This window comes from Sarcophilus harrisii, chromosome 2 (genome assembly GCF_902635505.1).
Source record: "Sarcophilus harrisii chromosome 2, mSarHar1.11, whole genome shotgun sequence".
NCBI lineage: Eukaryota > Metazoa > Chordata > Mammalia > Dasyuromorphia > Dasyuridae > Sarcophilus > Sarcophilus harrisii.
In genome coordinates, this window is record NC_045427.1 from 687,368 (window position 1) to 712,345 (window position 24,978).

General features: G+C 53.9%; 2 protein-coding genes across 7 annotated transcripts in view; both read left to right on the forward strand.

The window, feature by feature from the left end:
• PFN4 (profilin family member 4) overlaps window positions 1-17,083 on the forward strand; it is a 35,168-nt gene extending 18,085 nt beyond the window's left edge. For 2 of the 5 annotated variants that reach the window (XM_031949565.1, XM_031949566.1), the window contains exons 2-5: window positions 8,013-8,160; window positions 8,485-8,622; window positions 12,571-12,676; window positions 13,418-14,697. In XM_031949565.1, coding sequence (XP_031805425.1) covers window positions 8,044-8,160; window positions 8,485-8,622; window positions 12,571-12,676; window positions 13,418-13,446 — 390 coding nt within the window. In that variant the 5' untranslated portion in view covers window positions 8,013-8,043 and the 3' untranslated portion in view covers window positions 13,447-14,697. Of the gene's footprint in view, window positions 1-7,415; window positions 7,477-8,012; window positions 8,161-8,484; window positions 8,623-8,799; window positions 9,788-12,570; window positions 12,677-13,417; window positions 14,698-16,693 lie in introns of those variants that run through there. The other 3 variants (XM_031949567.1, XM_031949568.1, XM_031949569.1) reach the window with 3 other exon arrangements.
• A 614-nt stretch (window positions 17,084-17,697) lies between these two features.
• On the forward strand, window positions 17,698-24,305 carry TP53I3 (tumor protein p53 inducible protein 3). 2 transcript variants are annotated; one of them, XM_031949559.1, is made up of 6 exons: window positions 17,698-17,847; window positions 20,508-20,660; window positions 21,026-21,293; window positions 22,909-23,121; window positions 23,236-23,432; window positions 24,074-24,305. In XM_031949559.1, the coding sequence occupies exons 2-6, from the start codon at window positions 20,523-20,525 to the stop codon at window positions 24,269-24,271; spliced, it is 1,014 nt and encodes a 337-aa protein (XP_031805419.1). In that variant the 5' UTR covers window positions 17,698-17,847; window positions 20,508-20,522; the 3' UTR covers window positions 24,272-24,305. The 2 variants fall into 2 exon arrangements, with proteins under 2 accessions (XP_031805419.1, XP_031805420.1); XM_031949560.1 differs by lacking the exon at window positions 17,698-17,847 and adding an exon at window positions 20,128-20,201.
• The last annotated feature ends 673 nt before the right edge of the window (window positions 24,306-24,978 follow it).

The following is a 24,978-nucleotide window of genomic DNA, read 5'->3' on the forward strand; positions in this document are numbered from 1 at the left end:
TGAACTGATGTTATTTAGCAAATTTGGGATTTGAGATTATTGGGAAACCATTATAAAAGAAATGTTGTTAATTAGGAAAATTAAAATGATGCAATTGTATTCTTAGAAAAATTAACTCCTTGGAGGCAGAGACAAGAAGGCAGAGAAAAGGCAGGAAGCTGCTGGAGCTCTCCCCAGTTTCCCTTGAAACAATTCTAAATCAAGTTTCAGAATGAATCTGGAGTGACGGAACCCAGAAAAGGACAGAATGGAATAATTTTTCAGCCCAAAACAACTTAGAAGGACTGCAGGAAAGGTGTTTCTCATTTGGTCAAAGGGGAGTACAGCCCAGCATAGGTGGTGTCCAGGTAAGATAAAGGGAGGTGTCTAGCCCCAGCACACATCCCCAAAGGAGGCCCAGTGGTCCAGCTCAGGACCACTTGACCAACCATGAGATCTCCAGGCAGCAGGTAAGCTCCCAGCTTTGAGACTAGACCAGGTGAGCCACCAGCCTCAGAAATGCCAGCAAGCCAATGACCAGACCCCTGGCACCCAGTGCAAGAAGCTTGGGACAGTGCCCCAGGAAACATGCTGAATTGTAAAAGTCACAAAATATATCAGAAAGTGAGCAAAACAGTAACAACAACAAAAGAGTTCTGAACACAGAAAGTTACTATGGTGATGGGCAGATCAAAACACAAACTCAGAAGAGGTCAACAGTATCAAAATGCCTACATGTGAAGCCTCAAAGGGAATCTGAATTGATTTCAAGCCCCAAAAGTATTCCTGGAAGAGCTCAAAAAGGATTTTTAAATTTAAATAAGAGAGGGAGAAAAAAATTTGGGGAAAAGAAATGAAAGTTGTGCAAGAGTAACAGCTTAGAAAAAGAAAATACTAAATTGCACTGAAGCAAACGATTTAAAAAGTAGAATTGGGCAAGTGGAAGCTAATGACTCTACAAGACATCCAGAGTCAGTCAAACCAAAGGAAGCAAGTGGCTTGGCCATCCTAGATCTCCAACTGGATTCCTAAATGGTCCTCATCAATTATTCCCTTCTCCATAGAGCTGTCAGGCAAACAATTCCTTGCTCTTCTAATTTGTGTATGTCTAAATCATGTTCCTGTTTTGACCTTATCTTGGTATATGGTGTGTCTGTCATTATTTTCCACTTTTCCCAGCAGTTTTTGCCAAAGGTGAGTTCTTATCCCAAAGGCTGGGGTCTTTGGGTTTATCAAATACTAAGTTACTATGGTCATGGACAGTCATGTCTTATGTACCTGATCTCTTGCACTGATCCACCACACTTTTTCTTAGCCAGTATCATATGGTATTAATGATTAGCCCCTTATATATAGTGTGAGCTCTGGTAGTGTAAAGCCACCTTCCTTTGTATTTTTTTTTCATTAATTCCTTTGATATTCTTGACCTTTTGTTCTTTCAGATGAATTTTATTATGTTTTTTTTTTCTGGTTTTATAAAATAATTTTTTTGCTAGTTTGATTGATATGGCACTTAATAAGTAAATTCATTTAGACAGTCATTTTTTATTATATTGCCTTGGCCTACCCATGAGCAATTACTTTTTTCTCCAATTGTTTAAATTTGACTTTATCTTGCAAGAACTGTTTTGTAATTGTGTTCATATAGTTCCGAAATTCTCTTGGCAGGTAGACTATTTTATATTGCTGTTGGACTCAGTTGGTTATATATAGAAATGCTGGTGATTTATCTGGGCTTATTTTATAGCATGCAACTTTACTAAAGTTGTTAATTATTTTGAGTAGTTTTGTAGTTGATTCTCTAAGTATACCCACTATATCATATCATACTGCCAAGAGCAATAGTTTTGTTTCCTCATGATCCATTCTCATTCCTTCAATTTCTTTTCCCTCTCTTATTGCTATAGCTAGCATTTTTTGTACAACATGGAATAACAGTGGTGACAATGGGCATCCTTGTTTTGCTCCTGATCTTATTGGGAAGGCTTCTAGATTACGGATAATGCTTGTTGGTGGTTTTAGATAGATATTAATTATCATTTTAAGGAATGCTTCCTTTATTCCTGTGCTCTCCAGTGTTTTTTATTAGGAATGGTTGCTGTATTTTGTCAAAAGCTTCTGTTCCCAGTGTAATCCTCTTTCTCATCGCTTAATTAATTTTTTATGGCATCCTCTCAAATTTACCTTATACCCACATTTTCTTTCTGTATTGGTTGGTTAGTTGTCTTTTCTTCTCAAAGAGAAACAAAATGACATCTCTGTATTAGAGTTGTTACAATGCGACAGACTGTAGCTGATCAGACCAGTACAAGCTTGGAATGCTCTGTCATAGCTCGGACACAATTAGTCCCTATGAACATTTGGGAACTAATTCAATTCTGCTTTGTTCCTAGCCCACAGCACCTTTTCTAATGGGGATGTGCCATGCTGGGCATTCCTGTGCCAGTGTCTCCCATGTCAAGTATACAGCGTTATATCAGGAAACTGAATCTGTCTATGTAGACTTCTTCTAAATATATTATTAATGATATGGTTTTTAAGAAGCAAAAGTATCATCTCCTCATGTAGGGATGTCAACAGTTTGGTACTATTGAATCGCTTATGTTTTCTATCTACTTTGACTTCCAGAATATCATATTCCATGATCTCTGATCCTTTGACATCGCACCTGCCAAGTCCTGTGCAATTCTGACTGAATATTTCCCAATATTTGAGTTGTTTCTTTATGGCTGCTTGGAACACTTTTTCTTTGACCAGGTGGTTCTGGAATTTTGTTGTAATATTTCTGAGAGTTTTATTTTGGGGATCACCTTCTGGAGGTGATCAGTGGATTCTTTCACTATCCATTTTGCCCTCTTTGATAATTTCTTGAAGTATGATGTCCAGGTCCTCCTTTTAATTATGACTTTTGGGTAGTCCATTTATTCTGATATTGTTTCTCCTGGCTTTATTTTCCAGGTTGGTTGCTTTTTCAACGAGATAGCTTATATTTTCTTCTATTTTTTCATTCTTTTGATTTTATTTGATTTCTTCTTAGCTTCTGCGTGTGCAATTCTAATTCTTAAGGAAAATAATTTCAAACAGTGAATGTTTGTACTTTTCCATTTGGCCAAATTCTACCTTTTTTTTTTTTTTTTTTTTCTAAAGCAATTGGAGTTAAGTGACTTGCCCTGATCACACAGCTAGGAAATGCACATTCTACTTTCTAAAGAGTTGTTTTTTTTTTTTTCCCAAAAGTTTGACTCTTGCATCATTCTTATTTATTTCCCAATTTTTCCTCTACCTCTATTATTTGATTTTTAAACTCTTTTTTGAGCTCTTCCTCAACTGTTTGAGCTCTTCCTCAGACTGTTTCTGGACTTGAAACCAATTCCTGTTTTTCTTTGAGGTTTTGCCTATAGGTATTTTGACATTGTTTCCCTCTTCTGAGTTTGTGTCTTGATAATAATGTTTATTATTTATAATAATATTATGTCACCATAATACCTTTCTATAGTCAGATGCTTATATTTGTTGGGGTTTTTTATTCATCTTTTCCAGCCTCTTTTACTTTAAAATTTTAAATTCCTAGGATGGAAGAGGTACTGCCCAAGCTTTTTGTGGCAGGGCTGCAGGCCCTGAGTACACTGGTACTGTCTTGAAGCTCACAGAGGATCCTGATGCCTGGTGCTGTGCTGAGGTGCGGGAGGGGGCATTTGTCCTGGCATTTGCCCATTCTCCCAGCACTGCCCTGAGTTGTGTGGGAGAATCCCTGGTGTTGGCACTGCTCATTCACCTGGTGCTGTGCTGAGGCAGGTGAGCCATTGTGGTGTTGGCGTTCCCCTGCCCACCTAGCACCACTCTGGGCCTCAAAGCCTCCCACTGGCTTGTTGAGGGGAGAGGAGCCTCAGGCTGGTTTTCCTGCCCAGGAATGCTCCAGGACCAAGCATTTGAGATCTGAGCCAGCTTCAGGAAGGACAGAACCGGCCAAACTCACTTCATGTCTTTTGGGAAGAGGTTTTCTCTCCTCTTTTTGGATAGAATTTATCCAGATTTTTTTTAGCCAGCTTTTCAAATAAATATCTAATGGAATAGTTGTTAATGGTTCCATATTGATGGCACCTCAGGAGATGTCCAATGGTGCATCATAGGAATCTGCTGTGTTCAGCCATTTTCTGTTGGGTAAGGCATAGAGGGCAGGAGATGTTGGATAACAGTCAGAATCCACAAAGACCTTGGCCAAATCCAATAAGGTGAAGCTTAAAATGGGTAACTGTCAAGTTAAAATTTAGATTTTAAAAATCTTTACAAAATCAAGAAGGTATGGCTGTGAGGAAAATTATCTCTGTTATTTTAATAACCAGTTATTAAAATAGGATTGAGGTTCTCCCCCCCGCCCCCCTTTGTTTCCTTATTTAGGCAGGACCCTTTGTAGGATTGTTAAGGATGATGGGAATGACTTACTGCTCCAAGGATATTCTTTTCACCCTTGGGCTGGAGCCCATCCAATTGGAGAGTTTGCTTCTGATTAAAGTGTTAATAGAATCTAATCTAGGTGGATTCCAGCCCTAAAAATATTAGACTTACTCCCTTGAAACCCCTACCTCCATTATTGAACTTGAATGACCTGGGTGAGATGGATGTCTGAGTCCAGAGTGCTGAAGGCTGCTGAGTTTCCAATCTAGAGGAGCCGAAGACTTCAGCCCACCTCCCTAGTAATTGAGAATTAAGTTTAAATAAATCAAGTTGCCAGAGCAAGGAAGGTGTGGGAGAGAAGGGTGTTAGACTGACCACCAAACTGAAGGTCTGCAAAGCCTTTGTGCTGGCCCTATTGTTGTGTGCCTGTGGGACCTGGACAGCACCAGCACCAAGCCAGGAAATGGAGTCGCTCTCATGTGGACTGTCCGAGGGAGATTCTGGAGATCTCTCGACAGGATGAGACACTGCCAAGGGCTCCGACTCTACCGCAGAGAGTGTAGCTCCGGTGGGCTGGCCACATTGGTAGAATGCCAAATGCAGCTTGCCAAAGAGACTGTCTATGGGGATGCATGCAGGGCAAGTGCTCACAAGTTGGTCAGGAAAAGCGAGACAAAGACATTCTCCAAGCAGTCTCCAGAGAGAAAACTATGGTGACTGAATGTGGCTCAGAGCAGAGTATTTTCCTATAACATATTTAACATGTATAAGACTGCCTGCCATCTAGGGGAGGGGGTGGAGGGAGGGAAGGGAAAAGTCAGAACAGAAGTGAGTGCAAGGGATAATGTTGTAAAAATTTACAGGCATATGTACTGTCAATAAAAAGTTATAATTTAAAAAACACCAGATAAAAAAAAGCAGAATATTTTCACCTCCTTATTCTTGTCTGCTTGTTTGTTTTTCTTTTCCCATTTTTTTCTCCTTTTGATCTGATTTTTCTTGTACAGCATGATGAACATGGAAATCTGCATAGTAGGACTGCATATACTTGGAAATATGCTTAGAAGAATTGCACTATATTGGATTGCTCCCTGTGTAGAGGAGGGGGCAAGGGAGGGAGAAATATTTGGTGAATATTGAAAACTATCTTTGCATGGATTTGGAGAAACAAAAAGTTATTAAAAAAGAACTTTGGCATTGATTGCATGACATGGGAGACATGAGCACAGGACCACCCAGCATGGAGGGCCCTCATCAGAGAAGGTGCTGTGCTCTACAGGCAAAGCAGGATTGAATTAGCACAGAAGAAATGCCAGATGTGCAAAGTTGGGGAAACCCCCCCAAATGTGCATGTGGACTATTTGTATCCGGCTTGTGGCAGAGCGTTCTAAGCCCATGTTGGTCTGATGGGCCACAGTTGGATATGCCCTAACTCTGCTGACACAGTGATGTCACTTTGCTTCTCTTCTAGCACAGAGAGATTCTTCCGTGTGAGGTGGGTTCTCGGATAACTGCCATCTGCTCCCTCACGCTGGGACCACAGCGCAGACATGAATAAATTCAAGCTTTCATGCTTCTGTCCATGTAGGAAATATGTACACAATAAAGAACTGGAGATAGCTGACCTGCAGAGGCCGGAACCCTGAAAAGGTGTACTTGAATCCAAGACAGCAGGTGCTTGTAGTTAAGCACCTACTCAATGTTCTCTAAACATATACTTAATGTGATGGTGATATAGTGATGTAATAGTACTGAAGTATTCAAGGGCTGAGAAGACACAGAAGAGTCTCTCTCGGCCACAGACACAGAGAAGACTCGAGGCTCCAGATTCCAGACTCCGGACTCCATCTTTGACCATCCATCCTCGTGAGTCTTCTGCCTCCTTCATGCCTCCACTAAGACCAAGGACTCGGACTGATCCCGAGGTCCTCCAGAGAGCTGGTCCGGACACTACACTGACCAGCTAGCTAAGCTGCCCCAATCATCCCTCTTTGTTTTGGGTTTGTCTTTGGTTACTAAGAGACCCCTGACCATCAACTTATTATTTGCTTTTCCTATTAATAAATTCACAATTAATTACCCAGAAACTTTGACCCAGGCTTTTTGTTAGCCACGGCTGGCCAATGACGCATCTGAAAAAGGAAATGAAGATTTAAATGGACTTCAGACTTGGGATGCGTTGGTACGTGTGGCTGCATGAAGGCGCCCAGTGTCTCCGTTTTTCTCTGCTCTGTCAGACTCATTGGGAGGACTGTGCTCCATGACCGAAAATGAGGGTCTTGATGACAAGTTCAGAGAGCTGGGCTTGTCCAAGCTAAACAGGACAGCAGATTGATGTCGGTCTGAGACTTGCCCCACGTGCTCGGAACATGGGAGTTCTTGCTTCGGCCAGTATTGGCCCGAGGCCCTTCTAGCGGGGAGGATCTGGGATTCTCTTGGGGAGGAGATGTAGCCCTTGGGGTAAGCTGTCTCCCCTCCCCCTGCCCTTCTCCAGGCTGGGTGGCGATCCACCGTGCTCACAAAACAATCCCCCCCTTGGCAGGTGAGCCCCCTGCTCTTGGACCGTGATACAGCAGGTCTCTGCTGGTCCTGTACCCCAAAGAGACCATAAAAGAGGGAAAAGGGCCGTGTGCAAAAATGACTGAAGAAGTTATGTTCTATAGTACCAATCTATAGGAAGTGATGGGTGGGCTGATTCCAGAGAAGCCTGGAAGGAACGCGGCTGACCTGGCGCTGGATGAGGCGAGCAGAACCAGGAGATCAGTGTGCCCAGCGGCAGCAGGATGGGGTCGCGGGCAGCTGGGACGGACGCGGCTGACCTGGCGCTGGGTGAGGCGAGCAGATCCAGGCAGTGTGCCCAGCGGCAGCAGGACGGGGTCACGGGCAGCTGGGACGGACGCGGCTGACCTGGCGCTGGGTGAGGCGAGCAGATCCAGGCAGTGTGCCCAGCGGCGGCAGGACGGGGTCACGGGCAGTGGGGACGGACGCGGCTGACCTGGCGCTGGGTGAGGCGAGCAGATCCAGGAGATCAGTATGCCCAGCGGCAGCAGGACAGGGTCGCAGGCAGCGGGGACGGACGCGGCTGACCTGGCGCTGGGTGAGGTGAGCAGAACCAGGAGATCAGTGTGCCCAGCGGCAGCAGGACGGGGTCATGGGCAGTGGGGATGGACCGGCTCTTCTCAGCATCGGGTGATTTGGGGCACTTCCGATAGACAGGATGGATGATGCTGTTAGCATTCAGGACTTCAGACGAATGTGGAGGGAAGCGGAGTGCTTTCCCCTTTGTGATTTTCCCTCTCTTGGAGGTTTTTGGTCTGATTTTTCTTGTACAACAATGCAAATACAGAAGGAGGTTTAAAAGTCTGCACAGATTTCGGCTGTATCAGATTGTTTGCTGTCTTGGGGAAGGGAAGGTAAGAGGGGAGGGACAAGATTTAGAACAGTTTTACCAAAATCTTATGTTGAAAACCATTTTTTTCACGTATTTGGAAAAATGAAATACTACTAAAAAAAGGAAAAAAGGACGTGAGACCCCTGACAGCAGGGTCTGTGCTGCTCCTCCCTCTGTATCTCTAGCACTTTGCACACAGTAGGTGCTCACTCAGTGTTTTTTTATTTCATTCATTCCTTGTTTGCAGAGACCCTCCACTGACCCAGAGTTGACCAAGAATGAGCAAAGTACAAAACCTGCTGCTGGAATCCCTCCTGGGCACGAAGCATGTGGACCATGCGGCCATCATCAAGTTCCAGGAGCAGACTGTGTTGGTGTCCTCCCCAGGGTTTAACGTAAGAAGAGAGCGGGGCCACAACCGAGGGGCTCCTGGGGATGCACACGGCACAGGAAGGTGCCCCATGTCCCACAGGTGGTTCTCGGCTGATCCTGTCTGCCTCCAGCTGTCCCGGGCAGTAATTGGGTGACCTGTCCACCTTCAGCTGTCCCGCCAGGGGTTCTTGGCTCACCCCATCGGCCTCCATTTCTCCGGCTGTCCCACGGGCTGTTGTGAGGCTCAAATGAGGTTATATCTATAGAGTCCTTAGCCTGGAGCCTGGCACGTAGTAGGCGTTTCACAGATGCTTCTCCCCTTTCCCTCTTTGGCCCTAAAACCGCAGATCTCGCCCAATGACATCCGTGTGCTTGTGAACGTGTTCTCCAAGAACCCTTTCCAGGTGCGTAGGGAGGGCCTCTACTTCAAGGAGAAGGATTACACGTGCGTCCGGGCAGATGAGCGCTCCCTTTACGCCAAGAAGGTAGGTGGCTGCGAGGCCAAAACCCGGCCCCTCCCACCTCACCATCCCAGATGGGGACGGGCCATATTAAAGGGCAGAGCGATAAGAAATCAGAAAAGCAGGTCTGCTACTCTGGCCAGGAATGCAGTTCTTTTCTTTTTATGTTTTTTTGGTGTCTTTTGTTTTTATATCACTTAGATTTCCTGTAGCCTTCCTTCTGGTTCCTTCCCAAAGAGCCATTCCTTCTTTTTAAAAAGGGGAATTTTAAAGATAAAACTAAAAAAGGGAAAGAAGAGAAAATAAATCAGCAAAAATAATGACACAGAAAACAAAGGAAGAACAAAACTCTCCCACAGAGCCAAGCAAACACACTTGCCCTGGCCGTGTCTGAAGAGCGCTTGTGGTGACCAGCGACTCTCGGTCAAGAGATGGATGCCATTGGCTCGCAGCCATCTGGTTGGCCATCGTGTTGATCACACGGCCCTAAAAGTAGCTCGGTCTTGTTTTTTTTTTTTTTTTTTTTTTCTTTCACAAAATGTTCTCTGGTTCTCTCTTCTCTCTGCATCGGTCCATACACGTCTTCCCAGATTCCTCTGCATCCGTGCCCTTTACCCTTGCTCATGGCACAGTAGTGGGGTGGCTCGTGGTCAAACCTGTGCCTTTGGGAAGTCGCTTTGGTGGCCGGATGGAGGAAGGACTGGAAGAACCTTTGCAAGAGAGCAGCTGTGGAGGGAGGAGAGCAGGAGGGAGGAGAGCAGGAGGGAGGAGGGCAAGGGAGATGAGGGTCCATGAGATGCCGCAAGGGCAGCACTGACGGCCCTGGAGGGCGAGAGAGGAGCTGGCAGTCGTCCTCCACAGTAACAGGGAGTTAGGAAGACCAGAGGGAGTGGGTTAGGGTCGGGAGCTCTGCTTTGGCTGCCTTGGGTTCCAGATGTCTGTGGGGCGTCCAGCTGGAGATGGGAGGTTGGAGGTCAGCAGAAGGTCGGGGCAGGAAACACAGGGCTGAGAACCATCAGCAAAAACATGGCCATTACCTCCATGGGAGCTGGTGAGATCACCAAGGGAGCAGGCTAGAGGAAGAGGAGAAGAGGGTCCAAGACAGAGCCCTGAGGGGTACCCAAGGTCAGAATTCTAGTCAAGGAGATGGGGGAGGAGAGAGAGAGAGAGAGAGAGAGAGAGAGAGAGAGAGACAGAGACACAAACAGAGACAGAGAGATAGAGAAACAGAGACAAAGACAGAGAGATAGACAGGGACAGATAGAGACAGAGAGAGAGAGACAGAGAGAGAGACAGAGACAGAGAAAGAGAGAGAGAGAGAGAGAGAGAGAGAGAGAGGAGAGAGAGAGAGAAGGGAGGGAGAGACAGAGAAAGAAAAAAAAGGAGGGAGAGAGAGAAGGAGAGGGAGGGAGGGGAAGAGACAAAGACAGAGTGACAGAGACAGACAGACAGAGAGAGAATCACACGGAGAGACAGAGACAGAGCCAATGAATCAGAGGCACTTTTTCAGCCTCTTGGAGGAGTCCAGACAAAGGCAGCCCAGATACAGGTCCCCTGCACGGTCGCCCCCCTGGGTCCCTTGCATTTGGGAGACAAGGAGTCAATGAGAGGCCAGACCCCACCCTTGCCTCTTCCTGTGTAAAGGAAGGAGGGGGGAACAAGCACTGATTAAGCACCTGCTGTGTGCCCAGCACTTTTTACCAAAAGTTCTCTCCTTCCATCTTCCTGAAGGCCCTGGGGAGGTAAGTGCTATTATTCCCCCTGGGGCTCCTCAGGGCCTCCCTCTCTGAAAGCCTCCCTTGCCCTGGGGCCTGTGCACTCCCTTGGTGCCCCAGCACTTGTGTATGTTGGGGGCTGGGCTTTTGAGGATGATACAGATGACCCGAAGCCCAACCTCTTTGGGACAAAAGCCACATCCACCTTCCCTGCGCCAGGATCTTCTGCCCCTCAGTAGGGGATGACCAGCTGGACTGTGGTCCATGAGTGGGACAGACCATCCCTGGGCACTAACCCCCTGAAGCCGAGGGATCCCAAGAGCGGGGAGACTGCCATGGAGGGAGAAGGCTCTGGGCCAAGAACCTGCACTGGGTGGAATAGGAGCAGCAAGCGATCGAGCCCTGCTTTGGAGCCAGAGGGAGCGGGGACGGCTGCTGCCCGTGAAGTTCTAGGCTCTGGGGGCTTGTGGGCGGCCATGGCAGCATTTAAGGAGGTTCCTCCTGGACCCTCTGTGCCCGTTCTGCTCAAGTGAGCCCGGGCACAGCCTCAGTCCGGCCGCCCCAGCAGTGGCTATTGGCCCCTGGGTGAATCAGTGATGGGAAACCAGGCGGATCTCGGCCGGCCCGGCCTCGGCGTCGGCTCCCTCGGGCTGCTTTGTTTTTCATTCTCCAAGAGGACCGGGGACATCCGGAAGGGGAGGCCAGCAGCCTCGCTCTCCCAGAGTCAGCAGGGCCCAGTGGACCAGGGCCAGAGCCCCGGACAGTCGGTGACCCCCCTGCCCCCTTCGGGCCAGGGCAAAGCTGCCCGTCCAGCTTGTCCCTGACCCAGAACTTTGGTGCTTCCGGGCTGGGGGCTCAGGAGCCTCCAGGGGGGTGGCTGTGAATCCAGAACCCTGACGGGAGAGCCCCCGTGTGACTCGTGCCCTTTGGCTGGGTCGCCCTCACCCATAGCTCCCACTCTCCCACCCCGTCCCATGTGATCACAGCCTCCATCACAGAACTGCCCCAGAAGAAGTGGGAAGCCGCCCAGAGCGGGCCAAGGGGTGGATTTTAGGGAGCGAGTTGAGGGGGGATGAGGTTCTCCTGGGCAGGAAAGCTGGAGATCCCAGGTGGGAAGGGAGGGGAAGCGGGTTGCCGACCTGTGGCGTCCAGGGCCTGCGTAGCTCCCCGTGACCAGCCCATGATGTATCACGGGCGGGGCGCGCTCCAGTCCCCAACCATCTTAAGGGATAGTTTCTAACTTGGGGGACAGGATCCAGTTCTGTGACAGGAGCAGGTCCTGCGACCCCAGATTCCCTGCATTAGCCGTGCGCAGGGGAGCGCTGCCGCCCACTGAGCCTCTTGAGCTCTAGGGAAGCCGACTTGCTGGGATTCTCATGACTCGCATCTCGATAATTATGAAAACCAGGACTGTGATTTCTCTGTGGCCTTAAGTTTCACAGGGGAGGGCTCCTTCAGAGGGAGAGGGAGGACAAGGCGCCGGCTTTCCCCCCACACCTTGGGGACTCGCTCTCCCCTGAGCGGCTCCAGTGTCAGGGCACGGGCTCCCACTTGCCCCCCTAGAGCCCAATGCTTCTTAGTCGCGTCTCAGCCCCTCAGGGCCCGGCCACCCCCGGGGCGGAGGCTCCGTCCCTTCCCAGCCCTGTGTCTCCCGGAGCTTTTGGAGAGCGGCTCCTTCTCCAGGCAGGCGGGTAGTGGCTTCTCCTGCTGCCTGGGGCCCTCAGCCTTCCACAGGAGGGACTTTCCCCAAGTTGCTCTGTACCTGCGCTTTCCCCGGACCCCCCCCCCCCCCCCCCCCCCCCCCCCCCCTCCCCCCCGCCCCCGCGCCACAACGCCTTCTCCACTAGGTCTGGGGCTTAAGCTTGGGGTGACCCACAAGGCACCTGCCAAAGCCGGGCCCCCCCCCCCCGCTCCCAAAGGGCGGGTACGTCTGCCAGAAACCGTGAGCACCCTAGCTGTCATGGAGGATGTCGGGAGCCAAGGGGGGCAGGGGTGAGGGGGCCCCTTCCCTCCCAAGCTCTCCGCTCCCCAGCGAGGGGAGTCTGGGTCTCAGAGGCAGTGGCTGACCTCTGGATGGCGCCAGACGGTGGCTGAGCCTTCCTGGGTCTGCACAGGACCGCCTGCTGAGATTCCCTGCTGCCAGAGATGCCGGGCGGGGGGCCCCGGGACGCAGAGAGGCCGGGGAGGGCCGTGGGCCCCGGGGAGCTGAGTGCCCGCCTGGCAGGGCCCGGTCAGGGTCTCCTCTGTTTCTCCCCAGAACGACACGGGGCTGGTGGTGGTTCAGACCAACCTCTACCTGCTGGTGGCCACCTATCGGGAGGACATGTACGCCAGCGTGTGCGTGGAGGCTGTAGAGAAGCTGGGTAAGGGCGCGGGGCCAAACTCCTCCCTCCACATGAAGCACAGCCTCCTCAGGGAGGTCTGAGACCCGGCCTCTGCTCCCGGGGCTGGCCCCCCTCCCTGGGACCCCTCCTTTGCCCTGGATTGGCCTTTTGTCCCCCTGAGCCCCCAGAATCCCGAGGCTGAGGGACCTCGGGGACCCCTGAGCCCGCCCCACCTTTCTCTCCTCTTCCTGAGAGCGATTCTCCGGCCTCCGAGACCTTTGTGACCGGGAGCCCCCGGCCCCTCTCTACACACCTGCTTCTGCCCCGGCTCTTAGAGAAGGTGGCCCCCTCCGCCCCCCCGGGCCCCCCAGATTTCCCCAGACTCCTGGTGACAGGTCCCTTGGCAACAAGGTCATGATCTCCGGGCCTCCCTCCAGGCCTGTCCGGGGCTCCCAGCTCTCTGGCAGCTGCCTGGGGGAGGGGAGTTTGCGGCCCACTGCCACCACCAGATCTTCTTCAGACCCCACCTCTGCTGGGGGGAGGGGGACACATGGAATTCCCAGAGAAGGGCCGAGGAGTGGGAGCCTGGACTGCCCAGCCCGGTCAGGGGCAGGGCGCAGGGGCTGGGCTCAAGCCTGGCTCTGGGGGCTTGGCTCACGGCCCCCCTTGTGCTCGGCCCCCTGAGGGTCCCAGCTTCTGCCCAACCCCGAGCTGCAGGTCCCGGCCCCCCCTCACAGAGAGCGCGGGCCAGCCGACCCTCCAACCTCTGGTTCCTTCTAGGAGACTACTTAAGGAGAAAGGGAAATTAACCCCCTGGGAAGATTCTGGAAACCTCATCTAAAGAAAAGACCGATTTCCAAGCAGGGTTGAGGTCATGGCTAAGAGACCTGGTGACAGTCCCAGTCCCGGTCAGAGGGAGGGGCAGGGTTAGCGGTAATAGCCTAGGCAGTCCGGGGTTAAAGGTCAGGGGTGGGGTCAAAGCCAGAATCAGGGGTGGTCGTGGGGTCCACAGGCCCAACAGTCCAAGGTAAAGATCAGGGTTGGGGATGCTATTGGGATGGACAGTGGGGAGTGCCCGGGCTCGGGGCCGGGACTGGGGTGGACAGCTGGGGGTTCGGGGCTGGGACTGGGGTCTTTCTTCCCGGGGTTGACTGCTTCCAGGGGTTTCTGGGCCCTGCCTCTGAGGCCCTTGGGGAAGGGGCTTTCCTGGCCCCTGTGCACTGCTGCTGTGGGGGGAGCCCGCCCCTACTTGGTCAGACACTGAAGGGCTCGTGGGTGGGCAGTCGAGGGTAGTTTAGCAATGGCCGGGCCCAGAAAGCCCGGCCTGGACCGCCCACATTCAGGGGGCAGATCCGGTGCCCCCGGGGGTGCAAATACAGCCCCCGGATGCCCCTAGGCCCGGGTGCTGAGGAGTGATCCCTGCCCACACCTGAGAAGAGGAGCTGCGGCTGTGGTCAAGCCTTCCCCCTGTCCCAGACCTACCCTGGCCCCGCCGCCGGCCACGGGCTCTCCCAAGCCAATAAACGTCTGCACCGTCTTCTGTTTGCTCGCTGGGACAGGGGACCCGTGGAGGGGGGAGGGTGAGGGGCTGGAGAGGAGACCTGGGTGGGGAAGATATGGCCCCACAAGGAGCCTCGGGGCAGGCCCTCTCCCCTCTCTCCTTTCCCCTCTCCTCTCTCCCCACAACCCGTCTTGGGTGCCGCGGACCTGGCTGGTGCTCTCGTTACCTGCAAGCAGAAGTTGTCATTGGCCCAGGGCCACGTCCAGCAGGTCTGGGGCCACACGAACTCGGCTCTTCCCGCCGGGACCCCTTGGCTAACCCTAACCCTAAATGCCTCCCCAGTCACCCCGCACTTGCCCAGGGGCTTCGCCTGCCCTCCCTCCCACCCACCTCCCTCGCTGTCCCGGCAGCAGCCCCTGATGTCATGGAGCTCTGGCAGGAGGAAGGGCGGTGAATGAGGGGAGGAGAAAGGCCACCCTGAGCCCGTCCTCCCAGCACTTGTCCCCTGGCAAGGCCCAGGGCTGCCCAACCCCCCAAGCCCCCCGACTCCCATCTCCCTTTCTCCCCCTCCGCACTGAGCTTGTTCACTCCCCCTTCTTCCCTCCCACATCCTGCTCCCCTTCTGGGGACGTCCCGGCAGGCAGCGACCACCGCTGGCCAGGCTCAGGGCCGGAGGGAACGGATTTCAGAGAGGTGACCCTTGGCCCATAGCACACAAGGAATGCTGGTCCCCTCTCCTTGCTCCCAGCTCCATTGCCCTGAGCCCAGCCAAGGGGGGGGGGGGTGGAGATGGGCACCAAGAAATAGGCTGGGGGTGGGGGAACCAGCATGGGGGAATGGGTGGAGAATGTCCCCAGGCTGCCGGCCTCAGCACTCCCTGCCGCCTGCCCGGGGGCAAAGGGCAAGCCCTGGGCAGGAGCGTCTCCCCGCTGACTCACAGGGTGCAAGCTGGAGACCTGGGGCTGCTATGGCTGGGGGGGTGAAGGCGGGGCCCTTCTGTCCCGGCCCAGTGGGTTGTCAGGGTTCCCAGAGGCGGCCGCTCTGCTCCTGCCCGGCACCTTGCAGGGGAGGGACCATCCCCACCCTGCCCCTCTCGGGTTCAGGGCATTAGGAGGGAGTCAGCTCAGGAGGCCCAGGAGATGTTTACCCTGGAGAAGAGAAGGCTGGCTGAGGGAGCAGGGGCGGGGGAAGCCCCAAGATGGGGAAGTGGGGAGCACTGCCGTGAGGCAGGTCTGTACAGCAGGGAAAGGGCAGCTCCCAGCCTTGGGGGGGCTTTAGCTTGGGCCGGACAATGGCTGGTTAATTTGTGCAGTTTTCAGGCCTCTCCCGGTCTGCCTTCCATCCCCTGTGGCCAGTCAGTGTCTTGCCTGTGGGAAGCCTTTGCTGGCTTGAGTGGCCCGTGGCTTAATCTCTGAGGCTCGGTTTCCTGGCTGTACAGGAGATGACTGGACTCCATGACCCCCGAGCTCCCATTGTGCCCCATTCAGTGCACATTCCCTTTCCTGGCTCAGAATCCATCTCTTGCCTCTAAAACACGGGGGTGCTCTCCTTGTTTCTCTTCTTTGGTGGCCTTGGAGCCGCCCCCTGGGACCCCAACTCGGTAGGTACCAAATGTTACTCCTCTAGAACGCCGGCTCAGGCCGGAGCCCCCAAATTGCCGGCTTTTAGAACTTTCCAACTGGAAGCCCTGTAGGCATTTCAGGCTCTAGTCCATAAGCGATCTCATGACCTTTCCCTCGGAACCCTCCCCATTTCTGAAGATGAGGAGGTTTAGATTTGGGGTAACCAAATGAACTGAGGGTTTCTGGTGGGCAGGGAGTTAAATGAGGTCTAGTGGTGGCACATGAGTCCCCTGTAAAGGAATTTACAGACCTGAAAACCTAGATTGATAAAAGAGGTTTATTATGTCATTGGAAGTAAGGTTCAAGTCTGCTGAAGGAAATAGGTGAGGGTAGAGAGAGGAGGGCACCGGAAACTTCCAGTGGGCAGAGACTCTTGGCGTGCCAAGCATAAGGCTGGCATGTTTGGAACCTCTGTGAAGAGAGGGTTTTAGTGTAGCTCTTTTATAATAGGGGGCTTTGGCTACAAGCTGAAGGGGGCTCGTGTGTGGAGTCCCACGTTGGTGTCACTGGGTTTCAGCAAGGGCTAGAATTTGAATTGAATTCAATGGGTTTTGGGACTGAGCCGGCCTCACCCAGATAACAAAGATTGAAGCCGTTTGTGCTTCGGGTGGAGTCCCCTCACTGAGGCAGAGTTGAAGGAGGTTTTCTCCTTTAAGGATTTTCAGAGTTTTGGGGTCTCATGACCTTTCCTTTAGAAGCCTCCCCACTTCTGAAGAGATCTCATGACCTTTTCCGGCAAACCCTTCCCATTTCAGAACTGGCTCAGTTCCGCTGAAGGCACTGCCGTTACCCTAATCCCTGGGAGTCACACCCTCAGCAGGATCCTTGACTCCTCATTTAGGGACCTTGTCATTTCTTCCTTCCTGACATCTTTTATTACCCAAGTCTCTTTCCCACTGCCCTTTTGCCTCTTGCCCATATGAGGGCGTCCAGGGTGAACGAGATGAGGTGAGATCTTTCAAGACACTTGTGAAAATCGAGTAAGGCTTCATCTGCTTCAATTGGAGGAGGCCTGAAGGCCTTTGAAGACGGAGTCAAGAGCATACCTAAGTCCCCTTCCTGCTATCCTCCCGTGACATCATTTTCTCCCTATTTCAGTCAAATATGGGCAACTATGTACTTGTAGGTCAAGTTTAATTTCTTGGGTAGCTCCCTCCTTTAGAATGTGAGACCCTCAGCCAGTGGGGATGAGGGTCAGTGGTGGGAGGGGTGTTTGCGTTAGGGATTTAAGTGTTAACCCTGTCCCAGAAGGTGCTTCCTCCCTTCGATGTCTGCTCCATGGGTGGGACACCCGATTCTCTGGAGAATGTATATTAAATTTTGCTTTGCTTCTAGGGATCTCTCCAGCTTTTTTTATTAAATGGTGACCCCTCACCATTTCTGAACCACACAAGGGTGGCCAAGCTCCCACTGCCCCAGTCCATATAAGGGCATCAGGGTGACCAAGTTAGGAGCTCTCCACCCGCTGTAACCGGCTTCTGCCAGAGGGAGTCTTGGCACTCGGTGCACCCCCTAACTCGCCAAGCGCCCTGAGGCCCTTCGGTTAAGCCCAGCCCACTTTGCTCCCATGGCCAATGCAGGTGCATTGCCCCTGGTGCAGGTGTGGCTGCTGGGCTTGCTCCAGCTTCTGCAAGCCGCCCCTGAGAGGGCGAATTACCCCCTCACACCCGAGGTGCGAGGACCCCGGGGCCCCCAGGGGACACGGGGGAGAGATGTCCCAGCCTCCGCTGCAGATTGAATGTGGGGGGCGGCGGGGCTGTCAGCCAGGGTCCGGGAGTCGGTCGGACCGGGCGCACCCTGACTGCCCTGACCTTCGGGCTCCCAGGACCCGGGGCCTGGCTGCAGGGGCTGGGTCCGAGCGCCCTCCAAGTCCGGGCTGTTCGGAACGCGGGCGGAGCCAGTTGGGGACTTCGAGGGCCCTTCTCCCGGCCAAGGCGGAGTCAGAGGAGGAGTCAAAGGGGGCCGGAGCGAGAGGGAGGCGGCCCCTTCGGCCCCCTCCTTAACCTGAGCCGGGCCGGGCCCCCAGCCTCTTCCAGTCTGTGCCGGCTCTCGCCTTTGGCCCCGCGTCCGCGTCCCGGTCCGAACAGGTAGGGGCTGCGGGGAGCGGGCCAGGGCGAAGTGGGGAAAGGGCTGCCTTTTGGCGCGGGGGGAGGCGGAGGGAGCTCGGCAGGCCCGCCTCCTCCAGCCGCCCCTCAGCACCAGGGACAGGGCAGAAGTGGGAAAAGCGAGGGGGCCGAGGAGCGCCCCCTTCTGGAGCCCCCCTGCCGCGCCGCGGCTTTCGAGGTGACAGGGACGCGTTTGGAGGAATGGCACCAGAAGTGCCTGGAAGCCCTTCCACCTCTGCCCTGCGCTCCCGCCCCCCCTCTCCCCCCGGACTCGGGCCACGCCCTGGGCCGGCCCTGGGCTAGCTTGCCGCCTCCCCCCACCCCGCGGAACCTAAGCCAGCCGCTCGCGCCCGCTTTCTTACTCCTGGGGAGGGGCCCGCCCCGGGAAGGGAATGGCAAGCAGGAGGCAGCTCCCGACTCCCACAGTCCCAGCTCACGGTGAGGCTTCAGGAGGGAAGCGACCCCGGCCCCCAGCCCTCCTGGGAGTCCCCAGCTCCCCCGCTCTCAGCGCCCGGGGGTCCTCCCTGGGAGTCCCAGGGCCTTAGTCCTGCCAGAGCCCCGCCTCCCCCTCCGGGGGTATCCCAGCCTGTCCCCACGCCCAGAGCCCCGCCCTTACCTCTCCCTGGTCCTGATTCTAACAGACCCGCCCCAGAGCCCCGCCCCCACCTCCTGGGGGTGCCATGTTCCCAATTCGCCCAGAGTCCCGCTCCCACGGGGGTGAGGTGGGGTGTCCCTGGCTCTTCTGTACGCCCAGAGCCGAGGCTGGGAGAGGAGGCGTCAGGGCCTCGGGCTCGTGTCGGGCTCCCAGTTGCCCAGTGTGGAGTACGGGGCATTCCCAGGGGCTTACAAGTGTGTTTAATGATTCCGGGGACACTTCTCACTGCATCCAGTGGCTGCTCGGCCTTCCTATTTCTGGTTTCTCTTTTGGCTGGCTCCAGTACCTCCCTCCCGCTCTTCCCCATGTGTGAGGGGTTTTCTTTGGAGGCAACCTTAGTCTCAGTTGCAATCAATAATTACTCCAAAATCGCAGCCAGCTGCTAAAAATGCAAACGTTTATTTCTCCTTCCAAATTAGCCCGGTTAGTTGAGGCCTATCTCTCTGCCTGGCTCCAAGAGATCTTGCAGCTTTGTCCTTGGCTTCTGCCTCTGCTTTCTTCAGCCTCCAGCCAGCTCTGAATCGTGGCTTCTCAATCTTCAGTCTGTCCCACCTGAAGAAGTAGCTTCAAGCTTCAAAAGCTCCCTATATTTATGTGATCTCCCAAAGGTTTACTCCGCCTTCTGGAGGGAGAGGGATTCTGGGTTATCTCCCAGAGTGCTCTCTGGTCCTAAGGGAGGTGTGAATTCAGCTCCCATACTAGCTCTGAACTCCATTGAGTACTTAGATACTTGAGCTCTCTAAAGGTGTGAACACAACAAGCATTGTTCAATCAGTTCCACTTAGTATCTTGTTTCAAGTTCTGGCCCAAAATAACTCTTAAGATTAAATTAACTCCAATGTCTTTAACACTTTGTAAAGAAATGTCTTAACACTTTAGTAAAGATTCCATGCTTGCATTCACTCTTCTGACAGTTCCCCGGACTTCATGCGCTTCCCTGTCTGTCCGGTGGCTCACACTCTGGTCTTGAACAAGGCCTTTGGAAGTGGCCAGGATTCTCCCTTTCTCTGTCTCTGCTCCCCACGTTCTCCCTTCCCTCTCTTCCCTGCCCACACCCCCACCTCACCCCTCCTAGTTTTTTCTTCTGGGACCAAACATGAAGTTTCCCCTCTCACAGGTGAAGCAATTGCCATCAGTCTTCTCCAGACTAAACCTTGCCCGCTGCTCCCACTTAACGTCATATAACATGATTTCTGTCTTCTGCACTTCGGGTCTTTTTCTCGATCTTCAAGGCCTCCATAGCTGTGTTGTCCAGAGCTACACCCAGTGCTCCCGGTGTGGCCGAGCCAGGGCAGCAGGCATGGGGGCCGTGCGCTTCCCTGTTCCTCTCTAGCTACACCCCAGGAGCCTACAAGGTGGCTGGGGCGCCGCATCAGATTGCTGATTCATCCTGAGTTTGCAATCATGTCTAATAATGAGCTCCTCCCCAGAAAGGGATTTCTGGAACCCTGATAGTAAGATTGAGAGTGTGCGGTCCCCTCCCTCTACTCTGGAGTTTTCCAGGCCTTTCCAGGGTGGGGATGGCAGGGAGGAGGGCTGACTCTGGGGCCATGGATGCCTCAGTGCTTGACCTTGAACTGTCTGTCTTAGCTGGACTTAGCAGGCTGCTTGGCCCATAGGAAGTCCTTCACTACTGTGTTTTGAGTGGCTGGCTGACTGCCCCGGGGGAAAGAGTTTCAGTGTGAGCCATAAACCAGGGACTGAGGCTCTAGGAATAGGAGGTGGTGCGGGCAATGGGTGATCTGGTGCAAGTTGGAATCTAGGGGACTCTGACCTAGACTCCCTGGATAAATGGACTGTTTGGGCCTTGTTTTCCCAGGACGAGCAAGTTTAGCCCCCAGGAAAGGCTCCTCGATTGGACCAGGGTTGGGGACTTTTGGGGAGGGAAGGAAGAGGAAAGAATGGCTTCCTCCCTCATCCTTGGGCACAGCTGCTGTCCGGTCTCATTCACTCTCCCCTTCCATCTGCTCCTGTTTTCCACCCACAGGGGAGCAGAAGCATCATGTTGGCTGTGTACTTTGACCAGCCCGGGGACCCCAGCAATCTTTACCTGAAAGAGGTGGCCAAGCCTGAACCCGGACCAGGAGAAGTCCTTCTGAAGGTGGCTGCCAGTGCCCTGAACAGGGCAGATGTGCTGCAGGTAAGGTGCCGCCCTGGCCAGGACACAGAAAACTACTTTTGTTCTCACACTTCCTAATCTGTGCTCACCTTGCAAGGTAGGAGGTTAGTGAGAGAGGAGGGATTTGGTCAGGGTCACATCCTAAGGGACAGGGCTTTGAAGGGTCACATCCTAAGGGACAGGGCTTCTGAGGCCAAATCAAGCCCTCTTTCCCCAGCATCCCTAGCTGGGATACCTGATCTGGGCCTCTTGCTCACCTTCCCATCACTGGGAGGCTCAGATTCACTTAGGGCCTACCTGTAAAATGAAAGCTTGGACTCATCTGGTCCTTTGAGAGGTCACTGTCCCTTCTGGTCTCTTCTCTGACTGGGTCCCTCTCTCCACAGCGCCGTGCCCAGTACCACCCACCTGAAGGAGCCAGCAACATCCTGGGCCTGGAGGTGTCTGGTCACGTGGCCAAAATTGGCCCAAGCTGTCAGGGGCCGTGGAAAGAAGGACAACCGGCGATGGCTCTGCTTGCGGGGGGCGGCCAGGCAGAGTACGCCGTGGTCCCCGAAGTGTGCCTCATGCCAATTCCCAGCGGACTGACTCTCACCCAGGCAGCCGCCATACCCGAGGCCTGGCTCACGGCCTTCCAGTTGCTCCACCTTGTAGGTGAGGAAGTAAGGTTGGATTTCTACATCTGCTTCTCATGTGTCTGGGGCCCGAGCTCTGGGTACCTACAAACTGAGCCTTGGGGTCCTCCCCACCCCCTTCCCAACCCTTTGTGGTGACCTTCTCCACATGCTGAGCAGCTTGTGGGGCTAAAATTGTGATTGGCTCCTGAACAGGAGGGCTGTGCTAGAGTGGACCTCCTGAGGCAGTAGCACCCCCTCCAGGGCAGCCTGGGATGTCTGGGCCAGGACTAAGACCGGGATGCCACAGGTCAGGGTCGGGCTTGCTGGGGACACCGAGATGCCGCAGGTCAGGGTCGGGCTTGCCGGGGACACTGTTGAGGATGGCTCAGGATAGAGAAGGGGAGGAGGAAGGGCCGAGGGAGTTTCCTGGAGGAGGTGGGACCAGAATTTGGAGGGTATACCATGGCTAAGGGAGCACAAAGCCAGGGAGGAGCCCTATCTGACCAGCCTAGAGGACGACTCATGCTGGGGAGTCATATGTTGGGAATGGGGAGATGGGAAACCTCACACAACAGGATGAAACGGCCGTGAAGGGCCTCCCCCAGGACACCCGAATGTCACTGTTAGTTTGAGGGAGAAACCCAGGAACGGAGCAGCTCTATCTCGTCTGTCATTGCTCTCCCTCCCACCCTGCTTCCCCCTCCTCAGCCAGCTTTAAAAAGCCCAAGCCAATTCTGCCCTTGGCCCCCTTTGCTTTCCTCCTTACCTCCAGCTCATGCCGGGCCCCAGCACCATCATGCCGTGCTCTTGAATAAATCCCATTGAGAGCTCCATGTTCCCACCCATCTTGCAGTGAGGCTCTGCTGGCAGCCCAGGAGGTGAGGGTATGGCTGTGAGGGGCAAGGTGTGTGCACAGGCTGCTTTCTCCCTCCTCCCTGCTTTTAAAAACCAGATTTGCAAGTTCTGGGGCAAATTCGTGCTTCCTCCACTAGAGGGAACCGCTCTAGGTTAGCTCATGGTCTGGAAATGCCAGTGCCCTCCTCAGCCACCATCTTGCCAAGCTGTTTTCTTTTTCTTCCAAGTCACTGTCTTTAATGCGTAATAAGGCAAAATCACTTGTACCCCTCCTGCCATGGGGGTGTCCCTCCTCGCTAGTGTCCCTATAGTGCTGGTGCCCCTTGCTCCCCAGACTAATCACCACAAATAGTACTCATCTCTTTTGCCAGCTTTTTTTCTTTTTAATGTGATGACTCGGATCCATACCCTAGGAACACTGACCTCTTTGGGGATCGCCCAAGAGTAGCTGGAGATAGTGCAGTGGCTCTGGAGACAGAAAACCCCAGTTCAAATCCAGTTTCAGACATTTCCTAATTGTGTGGCCCTGGACAAGTCAATGGCTGTCATCATAGCTTCCCTTTTATTGGTGGGACAGCATGTATCTAAATGGGGAGAGGCTCCCTAATTTGTTTATGAGGTCCCTGCCTCGTTTCCCCAAGACTCTGCCAGAACAAATGAGGGGTGAGACGATGAAGAAGAGGCACTGAGGGAGAAGTCAGGGTAGTAGCAGGGGCCCCGGTGCTACCTTGGAGATGCAAGCAGTGTGTGGGGGGGCCTGATGGGATCTGCTCCCCGGGTTCTGTGTTCCATTCCAGGCCAAGTGAAGGCTGGGGAGACTGTGCTGATACATGCGGGATCCAGTGGCGTGGGCACAGCCGCCGTGCAGCTGGCCCGCCTGGCTGGCGCCATTCCTTTGATCACTGCTGGGTCCCAGGACAAAATTGAGGCAGTGAAAAAGCTTGGGGCTGCTGCGGGTTTCAACTACAAGGAAGAGGATTTTTCAGCTGCAACACTGGAGTTTACTAAAGGTAAAAAGCTCGCAGGGAAGCTGCTCCCCTTGCACCACCGCTGCCTGGGGCCGAGCATCCTTTCAGCCAGCAGCTCCATCCCGAGTTGGGATATTCACCTGTGACTCCCTCCAGGTGCTGGAGCCAATGTCATTCTGGACTGTATCGGTGGGTCCTACTGGGAGAAGAACGTGGCTTGCCTGGCCCTGGATGGCCGATGGGTGCTGTACGGCCTGCTAGGCGGGGCCGAGGTCCATGGAGAGCTTCTCTCCAAGCTCCTGGCTAAGCGAGGGAACCTCTTCACGAGTCTGCTGAGATCCCGGGACAAGAAGGCAAGGCCCCACTCTGATCACCCACTGGGCCCTGCAGAAAAGACTTTGGGATGGGCAAGAGAAGCTTAGTGGGGAGGGCCCCTTTGGTGCCTCTCCGTCCTACAGGACTAAGGAGGTGGGGGCCCAGGGCCTTGTGTTCTCAGAGGCTGCTTTATGCCCCCCCCAAGATCCCAATCAGCCTGTTATAGAGTTAAGGGTCAGGGATTTGTAGGGAGCTGCGGTGCAGGCTCAGAGGCCTAGAGGGAGCTGACTTGGGTCAGTGGAGTGTCCTGGAACTTGGAGGGTTGTGGTCTGTAGGGATCCTCTCAGAGCCAGTGGTATCAACTTGGCTGGGGGCAGGGGGTGCTTTGTGGGAAGGCAGGGGGATAAAACGGGTGGAGGTTTGCTGGTGTCATGTAAACCGGGCAAGGTGCCCATTGGCATTTGACTTGAAGTTGGTGCTTTGAAAGGTTTTCTCTCATCTCCAGACCACCTGGAGAATGGAGAATGGTGATGGCCTGTGGTGCCTTAGTGATCTGGAGCCGCTTGGGCCTGGCTCTAGGTCACCGGGCTCTTGCAGGGGGTTTGGCCAATGGGGAAGCCACATAGTGGCAAAACGGAGGCCTCACGTAATGCCGCGTTCCGTGTTTTTTGCCCCTCAGTACAAAGCAGAGCTGGTGTCCGCCTTCACCCAGCAGATCCTGCCTCACTTTGCCCAGGACAAGCCCAGGGCGCTGAGACCTGTAGTGGACAGCGTCTACCCCCTGAAGCAGGTGGCAGAAGCCCATGAGTACATGGAGCAGAATAAGAACCTGGGCAAGATAGTTCTGGAGGTGGCCTCCGGGCTTGGGTCACAATAAACAATCTTGCTCCTCCAAAACCAGGCTGGCCAGTTCTTATCCCCCAAAAGCTTCCCAAGCAGAGAGTGAGGTAGATGCTGCCACCCTTCTGGAGGGCAAGGCCAGGACTGCCCTCACCAAGGGGTGAGGAAAGGGCGGGCAGAGACCCTACCAGTGTACCCCAGGGAGAGGGGAAGGGAAGGGGGGCAGGAATTCTTCCAGTGTATGGGGGGAGGGAAGAGGAGGTATCAGGGATCCTTCCAGTGTACTTGGAGGGGGGGAAGGAGAGGAAGAGGGAGGATCAGGGATCCTTCCAGTGTACCTGGAGGGGGGGAAGGAGAGGAAGAGGGAGGATCAGGGATCCTTCCAGTGTACTTGGAGGGGGGGAAGGAGAGGAAGAGGGAGGATCAGGGATCCTTCCAGTGTACTTGGAGGGGGGGAAGGAGAGGAAGAGGGAGGATCAGGGATCCTTCCAGTGTACCTGGAGGGTTTTTGGTAGCAGGGCCCCTCCGGCGACAAGGGGTTTGTCATAGTGGGAGGTGGGTGGCTCTTTTGCCTCCCACGAGGGCAAGGCCAGCATCTGGGGGCTCGGGGTGCAGGATCCGGGCCTCTAGTTCCCCGGACACTTGGCCCGGGGGCTTCATTTCCAGCGGGGCCAGGCCAGAGCGCCACTAAGTGGATACAAAGTGATACAAAGAGATAGAAAGAGATACAAAGTAATCTCTGGT